This window comes from Ictidomys tridecemlineatus, chromosome X (genome assembly GCF_052094955.1).
Source record: "Ictidomys tridecemlineatus isolate mIctTri1 chromosome X, mIctTri1.hap1, whole genome shotgun sequence".
In the NCBI taxonomy this organism is placed as follows: Eukaryota; Metazoa; Chordata; class Mammalia; order Rodentia; family Sciuridae; genus Ictidomys; species Ictidomys tridecemlineatus.
In genome coordinates, this window is record NC_135493.1 from 78,880,000 (window position 1) to 78,895,738 (window position 15,739).

A 15,739-nucleotide genomic window follows, 5' to 3' on the forward strand; every position below is an offset into this window, starting at 1 on the left:
AAAAAAAATCAACATGAAACCATAATATAACCAACTGTACTCCTGGGCATTTATCCCAGAGAAATAAAAACTTAGGTTTATACAAGAACCTGTACATACATATTCACAGCAGTTTTATTTTTTTAACATTTATTTTTTGGTTGTAGTTGGTTGGACACAATATCTTTATTTTGCAGTTTTAATTGTAACAACTCAAATCTAGAATCAGCCCAGAGGTACTTCACAGGCTGAACAGTTTAAACTGTGGTATTTCTAACATGAATTCTAATGTTCAATAAAAAGGAGAGGATTGTTGCTAATATGACAACTAGGATGAATCACAAAAAAAATATGCTAGATGATAAAAAATCTGAAAACATGATAAACTATATAAAGCAATTCATATAACATTTCTGAAATGACAAAAATTTTAAATGGAGGACAGATTAGTCATTGCCAGGTGTTAGACACAGGAAAGGCAGGGGGAAGGTGGTGATTGTGATTATAAAAGGGTACGATGGGAGCTAAGTATAATGGTGCCCACCTGTGATTCTAGGTACTTAGGCTGAAGCAAGAGAATCTAAGTTTGAGGTCAGCCTGGGCAACTTAGTGAGACCCTATCTCAAAATAAAATTTAAGAAAAAGGACTAGGGTATAGTGGCAGAGCACTCAGCATGTGCAAGGCACTGAGTTTAATCCCCAGTACAAAAAAAAATGGGAGGAGGGCAAAGTAGGAAGCCTGTCAGGATGGAACTGTTCTAATCTTGACAACAGTAGTACACAAATGAATCAATAATATGTAATAAAATTGTATATCACAGGGGCTGGGGTTGTGGCTCAGCAGTAGAGCACTTGCCTAGCATGTGCAAGGCCCTGGGTTCAATCCTCAGCACCACATAAAATAAATAAATTGATTAATAGAATGAAGATATTATGCCCAACTACAACTAAAAAATAAATTTTTAAAAAGTTGTAATGTCTTGTAGTAAGCACACACAAGTACAAGGAAAACTGAGGAAACAGATTTTTAGATTGGTAGATTCTACAAACACCAGTGTTCTGGTAATATTTCATTACTATTTTATAGAATGTCACCATTAGGAGAAACTAAACAGAGATCTCTCTGTATCAGTTGGTACTACCAAATGTGAGTCTACAATTTTCTCAATTAAAACTCAATTTTTAAAAAGTCAGCAAACTGGAAGTACAGGGGAATACCCAATACTTGATATAGAGCACCTACAAGAAATCTACACAATAAACATCAAACTTAATTGTGAAAGACTGAATGGTTTCCCACGAAGACTAAGAATACCATGGTCTTCTATTAATCTTCTTCTTAAATGTAATACTGTAAAATACAAGAAGTCCTAACCAGAATAATGAGGAAAAAAGGAAATCAGACACAAAGATGGAAAGAAAGAAAACTGTCCCTACTGAGACAACATGAATGTCGAAGTAGAAAATCCCAAAGAATCTACAAGCAGGGGAGAATCCTGGAACAAATAACTGAGTTCAAGAAGTTCGTAGGATACAAAGTCAACATTAAAAAGTCCACTGAATTCCTACATACCAGCAATGAACAACTAGGATTATCAAATTTAAAAACAATACAATTTAAGGGGCTGGGGATGTGGCTCAAGTGGTAGCGCGATCGCCTGGTATGCGTGCGACCCGGGTTCGATCCTCAGCACCACATACAAACAAAGATGTTGTGTCCGTCAAAAACTAAAAAATAAATATTAAAATTCTCAAAAAAAAAACAATAAAATTTAAAATAGCAATCAATCTAGGCGCACTGGAATGCACCTATAGTTCCAGAAACAACATGATCACTTGAATCTAGGGAGTTTGAAGGCAGCTTGGGCAACATAGCATAATCCTTCTCCAAAAAACCTGCAAAAATGTAAATGTACAGGTAAAACTCTAGCAAAATATACTCAAGATTAATATACAAACAAAACTGATTAAGAAGTTTTACTCATAATTTTCCGTGAGTACAAGTAAAATCTTTTTCCTCCCTCCTCTCCTCCCTTCCTCTTTCAGTACTAGGTGGGGCTTTAACTAAGGGCTTCATACATGCCAGGTAGCACACCAATGAGTTATATCTCCAAACCAACACTTTTTTTTTTTTTTTTTAGTACTAAAGATCAAATCCAGGGGCTCTCTGTCACTGAGCTACATCCCCAGTCTATTCTGTTATCAAGAAAGAAGGTCTCACTAAATTGCTGAGGCTAGCCTCAAACTTGTGATCCTCCTGGGTTTGAGCCTCCCACATCACTGGGATTACAGTAACATTCCTATTCTTTACATACGTTTGGTTGATAACTGTCCAGTTTTATAGTTGTTTCTTGGGGAGATGATTTGACGAGCAAATTGGTCTGTACATTTTGTAATGTTTGCTTTTTATCAGAGTGGATAATTTCTATTAGCCTATCACCAAATCATTGGCCTTTCTGCTATCTCTAGTGTCTAGTTAAATACAATAACTTGTTTTTCAGAAATTAATTATTTAGTGCTTAGCAGGCTAAAGCAGGAGGATCACCAAGTTCGAGGCTAGCCTCAAACATAAATAAAATAAAGAGAGCTGGGGATGTAGCTCAATCATAGAGTACCTCTGAGATCAATTCCCAGTACCACAAAAAGTAAATAAATAAATTCTTCAGTTAGTGAATTTCAAATTGGTTTTCTTCTTATTATGGCTTTATTTCTTAGTAGAATTTCCTATCTGTCCAATCACATATTTGTTTTTTGCACTTGAGCATAGTTATAATAGCTGGTTAAGTGCCCCTGAGTTCAATGTCTGGTACTAAAAAAGAAAAAAATAAATCATAATTTTATAAATTAGTCTTTATAGATTAATCTAACAAGCACAATTATAACTAATAACCTAAATTAATATTACCCAAAAAAAGGACAAATCCTACCATGTACCTTGCAATATGATGCACTCACTGAGAAGACTGTAATACCACTTTACATAGTACTCCTGACAAAAATATATGCTAAATCTAATCATAATTAAACAGGCTCATTCATAAAGTAATAGACCTACACATGTCAAAAAACTCATGGCAACAGAGCACAATGGTGTGCTCCTACAACCCCATCAATGTGGTAGCTAAGGATGGAGGACCACGACTTCAAGGTCAACCTTGACAACTTAGATCCTGTCTCAAAATAACAAAAAAACAAGGACTAGGGATGAGGCTCAGTTGTACAGCATCCCCAGGTTTAATCCCCAGTACCACAAAAAGAAAAATTCTTGGTCCTGAAGGACAGAGAAACTGTTTTGTATTTAAAAAGAATACAGAGACATGTCAATTTATGCAATGTGTAATTTTGAACTGGATCCTAGACATAGGGGCAAAAACCTTACCTACAAACATCATTGAGACAAAACATTAAAAAAATAGGGACAGTAGATTAGATAATAGTTATATAAAGTTTTACCCATCTATTTACCTTCCCCATTATTATTCATTATATCCTATATTCTGGTGTTCCTATTTCAAATAATTTCCCTTCTGATTTCAGAAAACCCTTAATTTCTTCTAGTATAAAGATATTTCCTCTACTTTAGGTCTGTTGACATCAAGTTCTTACTTTGTCTAGAGATATCTTCATTCCACCCTTCATTTAAACATTTTAAAAGGATGTTTTTGCTGAATACAGAATTATACCTTCACAATTGTTTTCATTTGGCACTTTAAAGAAATTATTTCATTGTCATTTATTTTCTATCATTTCTGCTAAGTCATCAATATTACTTTTGTTCCTTTGAAATTAATGTCATTTTCCTCTAGCTAATTACATTTTCTTGGTTTTACTCTTTGAATTTCATGATATAACTAGACGTTGTCTTCTTTATATTTATTCAGGGTTAGGACTCACAGTACTCCTTAAATCTATGCCTTGATGTCTTTTATGGTTTTTAGAAAATTTGTCTTCTGACCTATTCTCACTCTTCTCTCCTTCTGGAACACTTAATTATACATATGGCTGAACTTCACTCTGATTTTTATTTTTTCTACATAACTTTTCTCCAACCACCAAGTATAACTACCTAAAACTGGTAATCATCACATTACACAGGATTTTTTATAAAAGAGAAAGGGAGGTAAAGAGGAGGTCTTAAGTAGTTTTATAAAAAAAAAAATATTCACGAAATGTAATCAGAGATGTTCTCAAACAACATAAAATTTTAATTCCTAATACATGAGTAACTACAAGGATAAATATTTCTATACTACTCCCACTTCTTCTAATTATACATAAAACCATATTAAGTGCTTCCTTCTCCAAGTTACTACAATAAAATACAAAATTACATTTTTACTTGCCCAAATTAAAATCTCATGTCAGGTCCTAGCAAAAATACACAAGAGGGGCTCTTATAAAGCTTGCTAATCTCATTTTCCACAAATTGAAAAAAAAATTTGGTACCAGGAATTGAACCCAGGGACACTTAACCCCTAAACCACATCCCCAGTCCTTTATATTATTTACAGAGTATTGCCAAGTCGCTTAGGCCTCACTACATTGCTGAAGCGGCTTTGCATTCCACAATCTTCCTGTTTCAGCCTCCCATGCCACTGGGATTACAGGCATGTGCCACCACACCTGGCTCATAAGTTAAAATTCTTTAAAAGCTGTTTCCTCCAAATATAATTTTTTAAAAGACTATAAGATAAGAAGATTCAATTTCAATTTACCAATGCTTTGGTTCATCACAAGTCGTGGAGGAGAACTTGTTTCTTCAGATTCTTCTGATGAGTGTGCCAGGAAGTCATGAAGCTTCTGCACCAATGTATTCAACTTGCTTTCACTATCAAAACAAAAATTTAAAGAATTTGCTTAATTAGCCTGCCATGTATTTAAATAAAAACCTCTAACAAACTAAAAACCTATCTACACTATTAATATTCTGAGAGTATGCATATTCAAAGTAAAAATTAAGAATTGAATTTTATCTCCTGGAGATATAAAAATATAAGTAATGCAACCTAACCATACACTTACTCAGGACTGCTCATATTACTCATTAAACACTTCCAAGATATTGAGAACTTTAAATGTTCTCTGTGTTTAAACAAACTTAGTTACACTTTACTTTCTGTTAAATCATTTTAAATGGATCATAAAATATTATCCTTAACCTAATTTTTGACAAAAATAAACTTTCCCGGCTGGGGTAGTGGCTCAGTGGCAGAGTGCTTGCCTAGCGTGTGTGAGGCACCAGGTTTGATCCTCAGCACGATGTATCAATAATTTTTTTTTAAAAAGTCCATTGGCAACTAAAAAAATTTTTCTAATTTAAAAATAAACTTTCCTATGACAAGAGTTTTTTGTTGTTGTTTTTGTTTTTTTTTTTTGATGAGGGAGGGGCTAGGGCTGGGGCTCAGAGGTAGCATACTTGCTTGGCTTGTGTGAGGCACTGGGTTCAATTCTCAGCACAGCTTATAAATAAAATAAAGGTCTATCAACAACTAAAATTTTTTAAAATAAAAATAAAATAAAGGTATTGTGCCTACCTACAACTAAATAAAAAATATTTTTTAAAAATAGGGGAAAATTTTTTAAATTTTTAACTGTAACCACCTTTTTTCACTATTAATAGCAGGCCCTTCTACAAATCTTATCATATTATCATTAAACATTTTAGTCATTATTTTCTCTTACTTGTATACAGGCTACATATGGAAAAGCCTTATAACCAAAACAGCTTTTCAAGAAAGATTTAAACTTGGCAACATCCAAAATAAGGGAAGCAAAACTTTTTTTTTTCCTATTCATTGTAAATATCAGTAATTTAGGGCTGGGTGGTAAAGCATTTGCCTCACGTATATGAGGCACTAGACTGGATCCTCAGCACCACATAAAAATAAAAAATAAAGGTATTGTGTCCATCTACAACTAAAAATTTTCTTAAAATTTTCAAAAAGTATCAGTAATTTAGCAAATATATTTACTGAACATTTACTATCTTGGAGGTCTCTGAAGTATTTGTTATAATTATACTATCTTCTGCTTGGCACAGTTTAATTGTATATCTGACTGACAGATAAATAAAACATAGAATAGGACTTGGAAGAGTTTAGATTTTCAGGGAAATATTTATGAAACAAATTTTATAGCATAAACTGATGTGATTCTGCAAGCTGTATACGGGGTAAAATGGGAGTTCATAATCCACTTGAATCAAAATGTGAAATATGATATATCAAGAACTATGTAATGTTTTTTTTTTTAATATTTATTTTTTAGTTCCCAGCAGACACAACATCTTTGTTGGTATGTGGTGCTGAGGATTGAACCCGGGCCGCACGCATGCCAGGTGAGCGCTCTACCGCTTGAGCCACATCCCCAGCCCCCTATGTAATGTTTTGAACAACCAACAATAAAAAAAAAGAAAGAAATAAAATAAAATAAAATAAACTTAAATTATATAATAATCCAACAGGGTTACAGAGAATTTAAAGTTTAAATGCAGAAAATAAATACCCCATTTTTAGTAAAATTAGATTATCCAAACTTTAAAGCAACAGGAAAAATATGACTCCATCAAAATTCACAACTTTCTAAGTTAAAAAAAAGTGAAAAAAACCCACATAATAGGAGAAAAACATTGTTAAACAATATATCTCAAAAGGGTGCAGTATCCAGAATACATAATAAATTCTCAAAATTAAACTTTAAAAAATTTCAAATTAAAAATGGGCAGAGAAACAGGATGAAGTGGCATAAGCCTGTAATCCCACATAACTGGGAGGCTGAAGCAGGATGATTGCAAGTTTGAGGCCAGTCTTGGTTCTGATACCTTACCCTTGGTTCTGATACCTAGGAACTGGGGGAAAAAAAGTCAAATAGAGTAATGAAAATGACCCAGCAATTTTACTTATAGATATATACCCAAAACAAATAAAAATATATGCCCACACATGGAAATAAAACTTGTATAAAAATATTCATAGCAGCATTTTCCTTAACAGCAAGAAAGAGGGAAGCAACTGATAAGTGAATAAACAAAAAGAGGTGTAATCCATGAAATTTACATCCCAATAAAAAGGAATGAAATACTGAATATTGATACTTGCTAAAACATGCATGGTCATTGAAAACAACATGCTAGTCGGGTACAGTAGCGCATGCCTGTAAGTCCAGCAGCCCAGGAGGATTCTGAGTTCAAAGCTAGCCTCAGCAACAGCGAGGTGCTAAGGAACTCAGTGAGATCCTGTCTCTAAATAAAAATGCAAAATAAGGCTGGGTATGTGGCTCAGTGGTCAAGTGCCCCTGAGTTCAATCCGCAGTAGCCTCCCCGCAAAAAAAGAAAAAGAAAACAATATGCTAGGGGCTGGGGATGTGGCTCAAGCGGTAGCGCGCTCGCCTGGTATGCGTGCAACCCGGGTTCGATCCTCAGCATCACATAACAACAAAGATGTTGTATCCGCCGAGAACTGAAAAATAAATATTAAAAATTCTCTCTCTCTCTCTCTCTTTCTCTCTCTCTCTCTCTCTCCTCTCTCACTCTAAAAAAAAAACAATATGCTAAAGAAAACATACATAACATTTCAAGTATTATTCCACTTATATCTATGAACTGTCCAGAATAGCCAAGTCCACAAAAACAGAAAGCAAATCAGTAATGGCTAAAGATAGAGAGAGGGAGAATTGGGAAATAAAGGATACCATTTTTAGAGTGATAAAATATTTTAGAATTAGGGTACTAGAAATGGTTGCAAAATATTGTGAATTTACTTAAACACTGAACTGTATATTATTAAATGGTTAAAATGATGGCTTTTATGCTACATGAATTTTATTTCCATAAAAAATGACTCTAGGGGCTGAGACTGTAGCTCACTGGTAGAAAGTTCACCTAGCATGTGTGGGGCACTGGGTTCGATCCTCAGCACCACATAAAAATAAAACAAAAGTATTGTGTTCACCTACAACTAAAAAATATTTTTAAAAATGACCCTAAAATCAGGATGGAGGGTTGGGGTTGTGGCTCAGTGGTAGAGTGCTTACCTAGCATGTGCAAGGCACTGGGTTCGATCTGCAGCACCACATAAAAATAAATAAATAAAATAAAGGTATTTGTGTTCAACTACAACTAAGAAATAAATATTAAAAAAAAATAAGGCCGGATATTCAAGAAAATACATTTCTATTTAACTGAAAAAAAAAAAAAAACAGAACCACCACAAAAGCTATGTAGGCACCTCCAAAAAACTCCACAACCAATTTAAAAGGTAAACTAGTGTGAAAATTTACAAAAATACAGGAATAAACATTTATTATACAGTAGAACTATTATGGGAGGAAACTTCATGAGTAATCAAAAGAACACATTCAAATACTGTGAATGAAGCTACAGCTAAGTCAGGCCTTTCTGGACAGGCACCACCTCTACTCAAGCAGCAGCACAGTGAGACCTCAAGACCAGTGGCCTTACTGCATGATTTTTGTGCATTTAGTTAGGAATAATCCAAGATATATAGAGAAGGAAAAAAGAAAATGAAAATGTAGTAGACATGCTACTAGTGGATTTCTGGGTGTGGTGTTTGGCTGTTTTCTTTGGTCGAGAAGATGGTTTTACAAAAGTATGAAATGACGTTTCCTTATATAATAAAGATACTATTTGCCAAAACCCTTTTTTTGGAAAAGAGACATACAAAACTATTATGGTTAGGTCATGTCCATAATTATGTTGTTAGAAAATGGAACCTGAGGAAAAGATGCTCAGGATCCACGGCATGCAAAATTCCTTGAACCAAAATTCAAATTAGTAATAATTACCTTATCCAACCAATGGATCACCAAAGAAAAGTGGTTCTCTAGAAATGAAAGTATAGCAAACCTGCAGAATTTTGATCTCCCACTCAGTCCCAGAAATTACAATGATTCAACCACAAAAGTAAGCCCTATTGCATAAATTCACATACCACTGTGAGTAATCAAGGATTATGTTACAGAAAAATCAGGCCTGTTGATGCATACCTGCAAACCCAATAACTAGGGAGGCTGAGTGAGAAGGATAACAAGTTTGAGGCCAGCCTCAGCAAAACACTGTCTCAAAACTTAAATTTTTAAAAGGTGAGAGGTGACTCAGTGGTAGAGTGCCCTTGAGTTCAATCTCTAGTACCACAAAAAAGGTGGGAGAAAAAATGTGGGTAAATGAGTATAGCAGACCAATAGTACCATCACATCACAAAAATAAAACGAAATGACTACAATCAGTGGAATTCTTTTCATTCTGGTGGGCAGGACTTTGAGGCATAAATATATTTGTGTTGTATTGTAGGTTGAACACCAGTAATCCAAAAACCGAAGACTAATGCTCAAAAAATGAGATTTTGAAACATTTCAATATTTCAGACTTTTGAACTGAAGATGTTCATCCTGTAAAGTCTATGCAATATTCCAAAATCTAAAAAAACACTAAAAATGTGAAACACTTCTGATCCCAAGTATTTTTGGATAAGGGATACTCATCCTGTATAAATTATGAGACCAGCTAAAACAATAGTGGTAAAATACAAACTTGAAACATAAATAAGGTTGCCCATTCTGGTTACAAAAGGAGAGCTCTCAAAATGTCTTTGAGCTTTTTTTGTCTCAGCCACTGACATGCCACCCAGACTCAGAAAGAACCAGAAACAGAGACCACGTGAGCCATGGCCACAGCCACCTCAGCAAGCATCAGAAGCACCCAGGAGGCAGGGGTATTGTTGGTGGCAGGCATCACCAAAGAATTGACTTTAAAAAAATACCACCACCCAGGTTACACTGGGAAAGTTGTTATGAGGCACAACCACTTAAAGGGGAACCAGAGTTTTGGCCAAACTGTCTACCTTGATAAATTGTAGACTTCGGTATAAATGTCCTCAGGAATGATATCATGATTGGTATCTCTAAGGCATTCCAGGATAACTACATAAAAGGAAAATAATCATTTGCATATATAAGATCTGACATAGATTTTTAAAATCTATTTTCTAGAATCACATCTTAGAGATCATCCTTAGGAATGTATATGTTCTATTGAAATTGGCATTTCAAAAATACCAGAGCAAGTGTGGTCTTCTTGTTTTGTTTTGGTACTGGGGATAAAACCCACGGGCGCTTAACCACACAGCAACATCCCCAACACTATTTTGAATTTTATTTAGAGACAGGGTCTCACCAAGTTGCTTAGGTAGGGCCTTGCTAAACTGCTGAGGCTGACTTGGAACTTGCAATCCTCCTGCCTCAGCTTCCCGAGCCAGTGGGCTTATAGGCATGTACCACTGCACCCAACTTGTTGTTTTTGTGTGTGTATCAATAGAAATTAAATCACAGTGCACTTTACCACCAAGCTACACCCCCAGCACTTTTGATTATCTTATTTTTGAGACAGATTATCGCTAAATAATGACCTGGAAGTGGTGGCATACACCTATAATCTCAGCAGCTGAGGAGGATAAGACAGGAGGATAGCAAGTTCAAGCCCATCCTCAGAAACACAGCAAAGTCCTACACAATCCTGTCTCAAAATTTAAAGAGGGGCTGGGGATATGGCTCAGTTGGTAGAGTGCTTGCCTTGCATGCATAAGGCCCTGGGTTCAATCACCAGCACCACAAAAAAAGAAAGGAAAAAAAGTCGATCTGGGGTTGTGGCTCAGTGGTAGAGCATTTGCCTAGCACATATAAGGTACTGAGTTCAATTCTAAGCACTACATAAAAATAAATGAATAAAATAAACTCATAAAAAAATATATGCTCTAAACAAAAGGAAATAAAAAGCCCAATAGGATTGGGAAGTCCTTTAAGTTAGACACATTTATCCCTTCTCACACTGGGTCACCAGCACACAAAAATCAATCCTTCTATAGCTTCTTCCAAACTGTTGCTAATAATATAAAATGAAGTTATCATGTACATCCTTTATTATATAATTGGCACTAAGTATATGTACCAAGTTCAATGCCACTAAGTCAAAGAAGCACATGGTTAAGTATAGGGGCTCTGATACTAGTCAGATACCAATCTACTGTTCCTTCTACTGTGACTTTCAGCAACTTGAACCTCAGCTGTATTATACATATAATGTGCATAGTGGGCTGGGGATGTGGCTCAAGTGGTAGCGCGCTCGCCTGGCATGCGTGCGGCCCGGGTTCGATCCTCAGCACTACATACCAACAAAGATGTTGTGTCTGCCGAGAACTAAAAAATAATAAATATTAAAAAATTCTCTCTCTCTCCTCTCTCACTCTCTCTTTAAAAAAAATAATAATGTGCATAGTGCTGATGAAAGGACTAGATGAAATAATATATTTGAAGTCTTTAATACTATACCTGGCTGTTAAAAATGCCTTGTAATATTTAAATGCTGTCATTTTAATATTGCTTTTTCTAGATATCGTCCTTCAGGTTGCTATTCTTTCTTTAATACTTCTTGGTATTATCAGAGTACTTATTATTTGGATTGATTTTGAATTGAGCCTCTATTTATTGATCTTACTCACCAGAATCAATTTTCAACTCTTAGGTTTCTTCACAACTCTTAGGTTGCTTCACATGCATGAAGCAATGGGTTCAACCCCAACTCCAAAAAAAAAAAAAAAGATTCTTATAGAAACAGAATATACTATGATTGCCAGGGTTGGAAAGAAGAGGAAGGAAGACTCTGGCCAGAAGATTGGACTCGTGTGGGTAGGTGGGGTGGCATCAGAAAGTTGGAGTATGCATTCCAGTATATCCAGACCTGTTTTGTAACTGATTATGATCCAACCATTGAAGACTCCTACAAAAACCAGTGTGGGATAGATAGATGACAGAGCAACCCGGCTAGATATTTTAGACACAGCTAGACAAGAATAATTTGGAGTCAAGAGAGCACAGTAAACAAGAAATGGTGAGGGCTCCCTGTTGGTCTTTTCAACCACAGAAGGTGGTCTGAAGAAATCTATAAGTTTCAAAGACAAGATTCTCAGAGTAAAGATTGTAATAAGATGCCAATTGTTTTAATTGGTAATAAAGCAGACCTGGATCAGCAAGAGCAGGTAACACAGGAGGAAAGACAGCAGTTAGCATGGCAACTTAAATAACATACATGAAGGAGTCAGCAAAGATTATAACAAACATAGATCAAAGTTTCCATGAACTTGTCCAGGCTATAAGGAAATTTAAAGAGCAATACTATCCTACTTCACAGAAAAAAACGGTAGTGAGAGAAGATAAGAAAGGCTGCCATTATATCATTTTCTAAGAATCCTTTGAGATTTAGCTACCAACTGCCAGGAAAAGTCCGTATCTCCTTCTCTCCTTATGATTTACATCATGTTGGTACCTGTTTTAGCCTTAGATAAATGATCAACATATTAGCCTTAGACAAAGAAGCTCACAGATCCTTTCCATAAAGCTACTGATTCCTTTAAAATAATGGCTACAGGGCTTGAGTTGTGGCTCAATGGCAGAATGCTTGCCTAGCATGCATGAGGCACTGGGTTCCATCCTCAGCACCACATAAAAATAAAGATATTGTGTCCACCTAAAACTAAAATATAAATATTAAAAAATAAAATACATGTCAACATACATATTCATTTTTTTTCAAAGAGCTTATATTTTAATAGGAATGAATCACTTTTGCAACATGAGCTGTTTGCCAAGTTGATGCAATAGGCTACAAAATAATTTTTAACTCCTAAAATTTGTTTAGGAGTTAAAAATTATTTTGTTTCTAAATAGAAACAAAAAGATTTTTGTTTTTGTGGTACTGGGGATCAGATCCAGGGCCTTGTGCATCAAGGCAAGCACTCAACCAACTGAGCTATATCCCCAACCCCGAAAAAGGTTTTTAATGAGAATTTTTGCCCTATCTTTAAAATTGTTGATGTAAACTTTAGTTATACACTAAATGGAATCTACAGAAGTGAAACATCACAGACTTTTCTTGTTTTGTTGTTGTTGGTACTTGGGAATAAAACCAGGAGTGCTTATCCACTGAGCCACACATCCTCAGATCTTTTTTATTTATTTTTATTTTCTATTTTGAGACAGGTTTTCACTAAGATGCTAAAGCCTTGATAAATTGTTGAGGCTGGCTTTGAACTTGCAAGCCCTCCTGCCTCAGCTTACTGAGACACTGAGATTACAGGTATATAACCACCTCTCCCAGCCATCTCAGACCTTTCTGGATGCTGTAGCTTGTGTTTACCAGTGCCCAAAATACCAACATGACTATTGTGTTTATAGATTAAAAACTGCTACTCAAGCCTGTTATTGCTCCTCTTCTTGAAGAAAATATTCTATGTGGACCAATATTAGAAAACATTCTGGACTTAGGCATCTCAATGTGTACTTGGTTTTTTAATTTCTCTCTCATCATAGCCATGCTAAGACTGTGGAATGAATAATTTATCTCCCTTAACAAGTATTTTTGGTTAAAGGGATTCAAAAACACTAAACATGTCTTTCTTTGATGACAGATACAAAACTGATCTTTCCAGAGTCAGAGATTATTAATGCATTGCCACATACTTTTAAACATTATTTTTTCAAACTAGTTAAGAAGTATTATATATATATATATATATATATATATATATATATATATATATTAGTTATTGATGGACCATTATTTATTTATATGTGGTTCTGAGAATCAAACCCAGTGCCTCACACATGCTAGGCAAGCCACAACCCCGTGGAAGAAGTATATTTAGAATCCTTTTTTTGTTACTTCTGGTTATGCATGATATAATTATACAAGCATGGAATATATATATCATTCTACTTAAGACCCCCATTCCTGTGGATGTACTAGATGGTGGGATTCACTGTGTGTATTCATATGTATCCATAGGAAAATTATTTCAGACTTATTCTACTATATTTACTTTTCCTATCCCCCCTTCCCTTCATTCCCCTTTGCTCCATCTACTGAACTGTAAAAAAGTATTTTTATGCCAGGCACAGTGGTGCACACCTATAATACCAGCAGCTAAGGAGACTGAGACAGGAGAATCACAAATTCAAGGCCGGTCTGAGCAACTTATCCAGGCCCTAAGCAACTAAACTAGACCCTGTCTCTAAATAAAATACAAAAAAAAAAGGGTTGGGGATGTGGCTCAGTGGTTAAGCAACACTGAGTTAATCCCCAGTACCCAAAAAATAAAAAAAATAAAAAAAATCCAAACCAAAAAAAAACGTAATTTTATGTTTGCAAGCAAATTTGCTTTCACAGAATACCTTGTGTATATAAAAGTATTTAATTCTCATTGTTCGCTTTTTTTGGGGGGGTACCAGAGATTGAACTAAAGGGCACTCAACCACTGAGCCACATCCCCAGTCCCATTTTGTATTTTATTTAGAGACAGGGTATCACTGATTTGCTTAGCACCTCAATTTTGGTGAGGCTGGATTTGAACTCACAATCCTCTTGTCTCAGCCTCCCGAGCCACTGGGATTACAAGCCTAACCCACCATGCCCGGCCTTACTGTTTACATTTAACTGACAAAAGAAGTAGCTTCTGTGGTAAAAAAAAAAAAAAAATTTACTTGCTGATCTGATCATGGCTGGATCTGCACTGGACCAGCTATATATTTCACTCCAGAAGTCTTCCCAATAGAATATAACAGGATGAGACTGTGAAATCATTTTCAGTATCCACTGCTAGGTTTTGACTATTATGTCAAGTATTAAGTGTAAATCATTTTTTTTTTTGTACTGGAGATTGAACTCCAGGGTGTTTTATCACTGAGCCACATCCTCAACCCTTTTCATTTTTCTATTCTGAGGGTCTCACCAAGTTACTAAGGTTGGCCTTAAACTTGTAATCCTCCTGCTTCAGTCTCTGAGTCCCTGGGACTACATGTATACACCACCACACCCAGCAAGCATAAAACTTTGAATTGTCAATTACTATAATTGTGGATGGCTTCTAATTTTGTTTTTAATTTTGTGGATCATTTAAACAATTCAAAATTATGTTCCTGTTTTTAAGATATTAAATGGTAGTATACAGTGTCCCTTTATGTGTACAATAGTCGCATGACATTTATTGAACATACTCATTAGTAATTTGGGGTGCTAGAATTAAAGTTGATTTATTTTATTTTTTTAATATATTTCATTTTTAATTACAGTTGGACACAATACCTTTATTTTATTTATTTATAACTATATGGTGCTGAGGATAGAACACAGGGCCTCGCGCATGCTAGGCAAGTGCTCTACCACTGAGTCACAAGCACAGCCCAGTCGATTCATTTTCACAAGATAAAAAAGGGCTAAGAATGTAGCTTTATGGTACAGTACTTGCTTTGCATGCGCTAGGCCCTGGGTTCAATCTCCAGTACAAAGAAACAAAAACACTAAGTAAACCAGTAGTAACATAGGGGAAAGAGAAGATCCATTCCTCTTACTATAAATCTCCTAATGTTTTCTATATTTCAGAGTATATCTAATTTTCATATAGCTTTTTGCAAATTTAGGTGTTAACACCTTTTACCAGTACTACTAACCTCCATTTTAAAAAGCAAAAATGCTAGAATATCAGGATCTTCTGGTAGAATACCTAGAGAAAGATAACACAGAACCACAAGTATTCCCTATATTAAAGGAGGAGTAGTAGCCAGGCACAGTGGCACATGCTCATAATCTCAGAGACTCAGGGCGCTGAAACAGGAGAATTGGTAAGTTTAAGGCCAGCCACAGAAACTTAGTGAGGCTCTAAAAGCTCAGTGAGACCCTGTCTCAAAATTAAATAAA

At 35.4% G+C, this 15,739-nt stretch overlaps 1 protein-coding gene and 1 pseudogene across 9 annotated transcripts in view; one reads left to right on the plus strand and one right to left on the minus strand.

The window, feature by feature from the left end:
* The window catches only part of Atrx (ATRX chromatin remodeler), a 226,069-nt gene that overhangs the window by 178,460 nt on the left and 31,870 nt on the right, over nt 1–15,739 (minus strand). For 8 of the 9 annotated variants that reach the window (XM_040281649.2, XM_021734672.3, XM_021734670.3 and 5 more), the window contains one exon: nt 4,695–4,807. The exons of the other annotated variant lie outside the window; for it this stretch is intronic. In XM_040281649.2, coding sequence (XP_040137583.1) covers nt 4,695–4,807 — 113 coding nt within the window. The remainder of the gene's footprint in view (nt 1–4,694; nt 4,808–15,739) is intronic. 9 annotated transcript variants of the gene reach the window in all.
* Nucleotides 8,517–12,232, plus strand: LOC101968570 (ras-related protein R-Ras2 pseudogene; annotated as a pseudogene).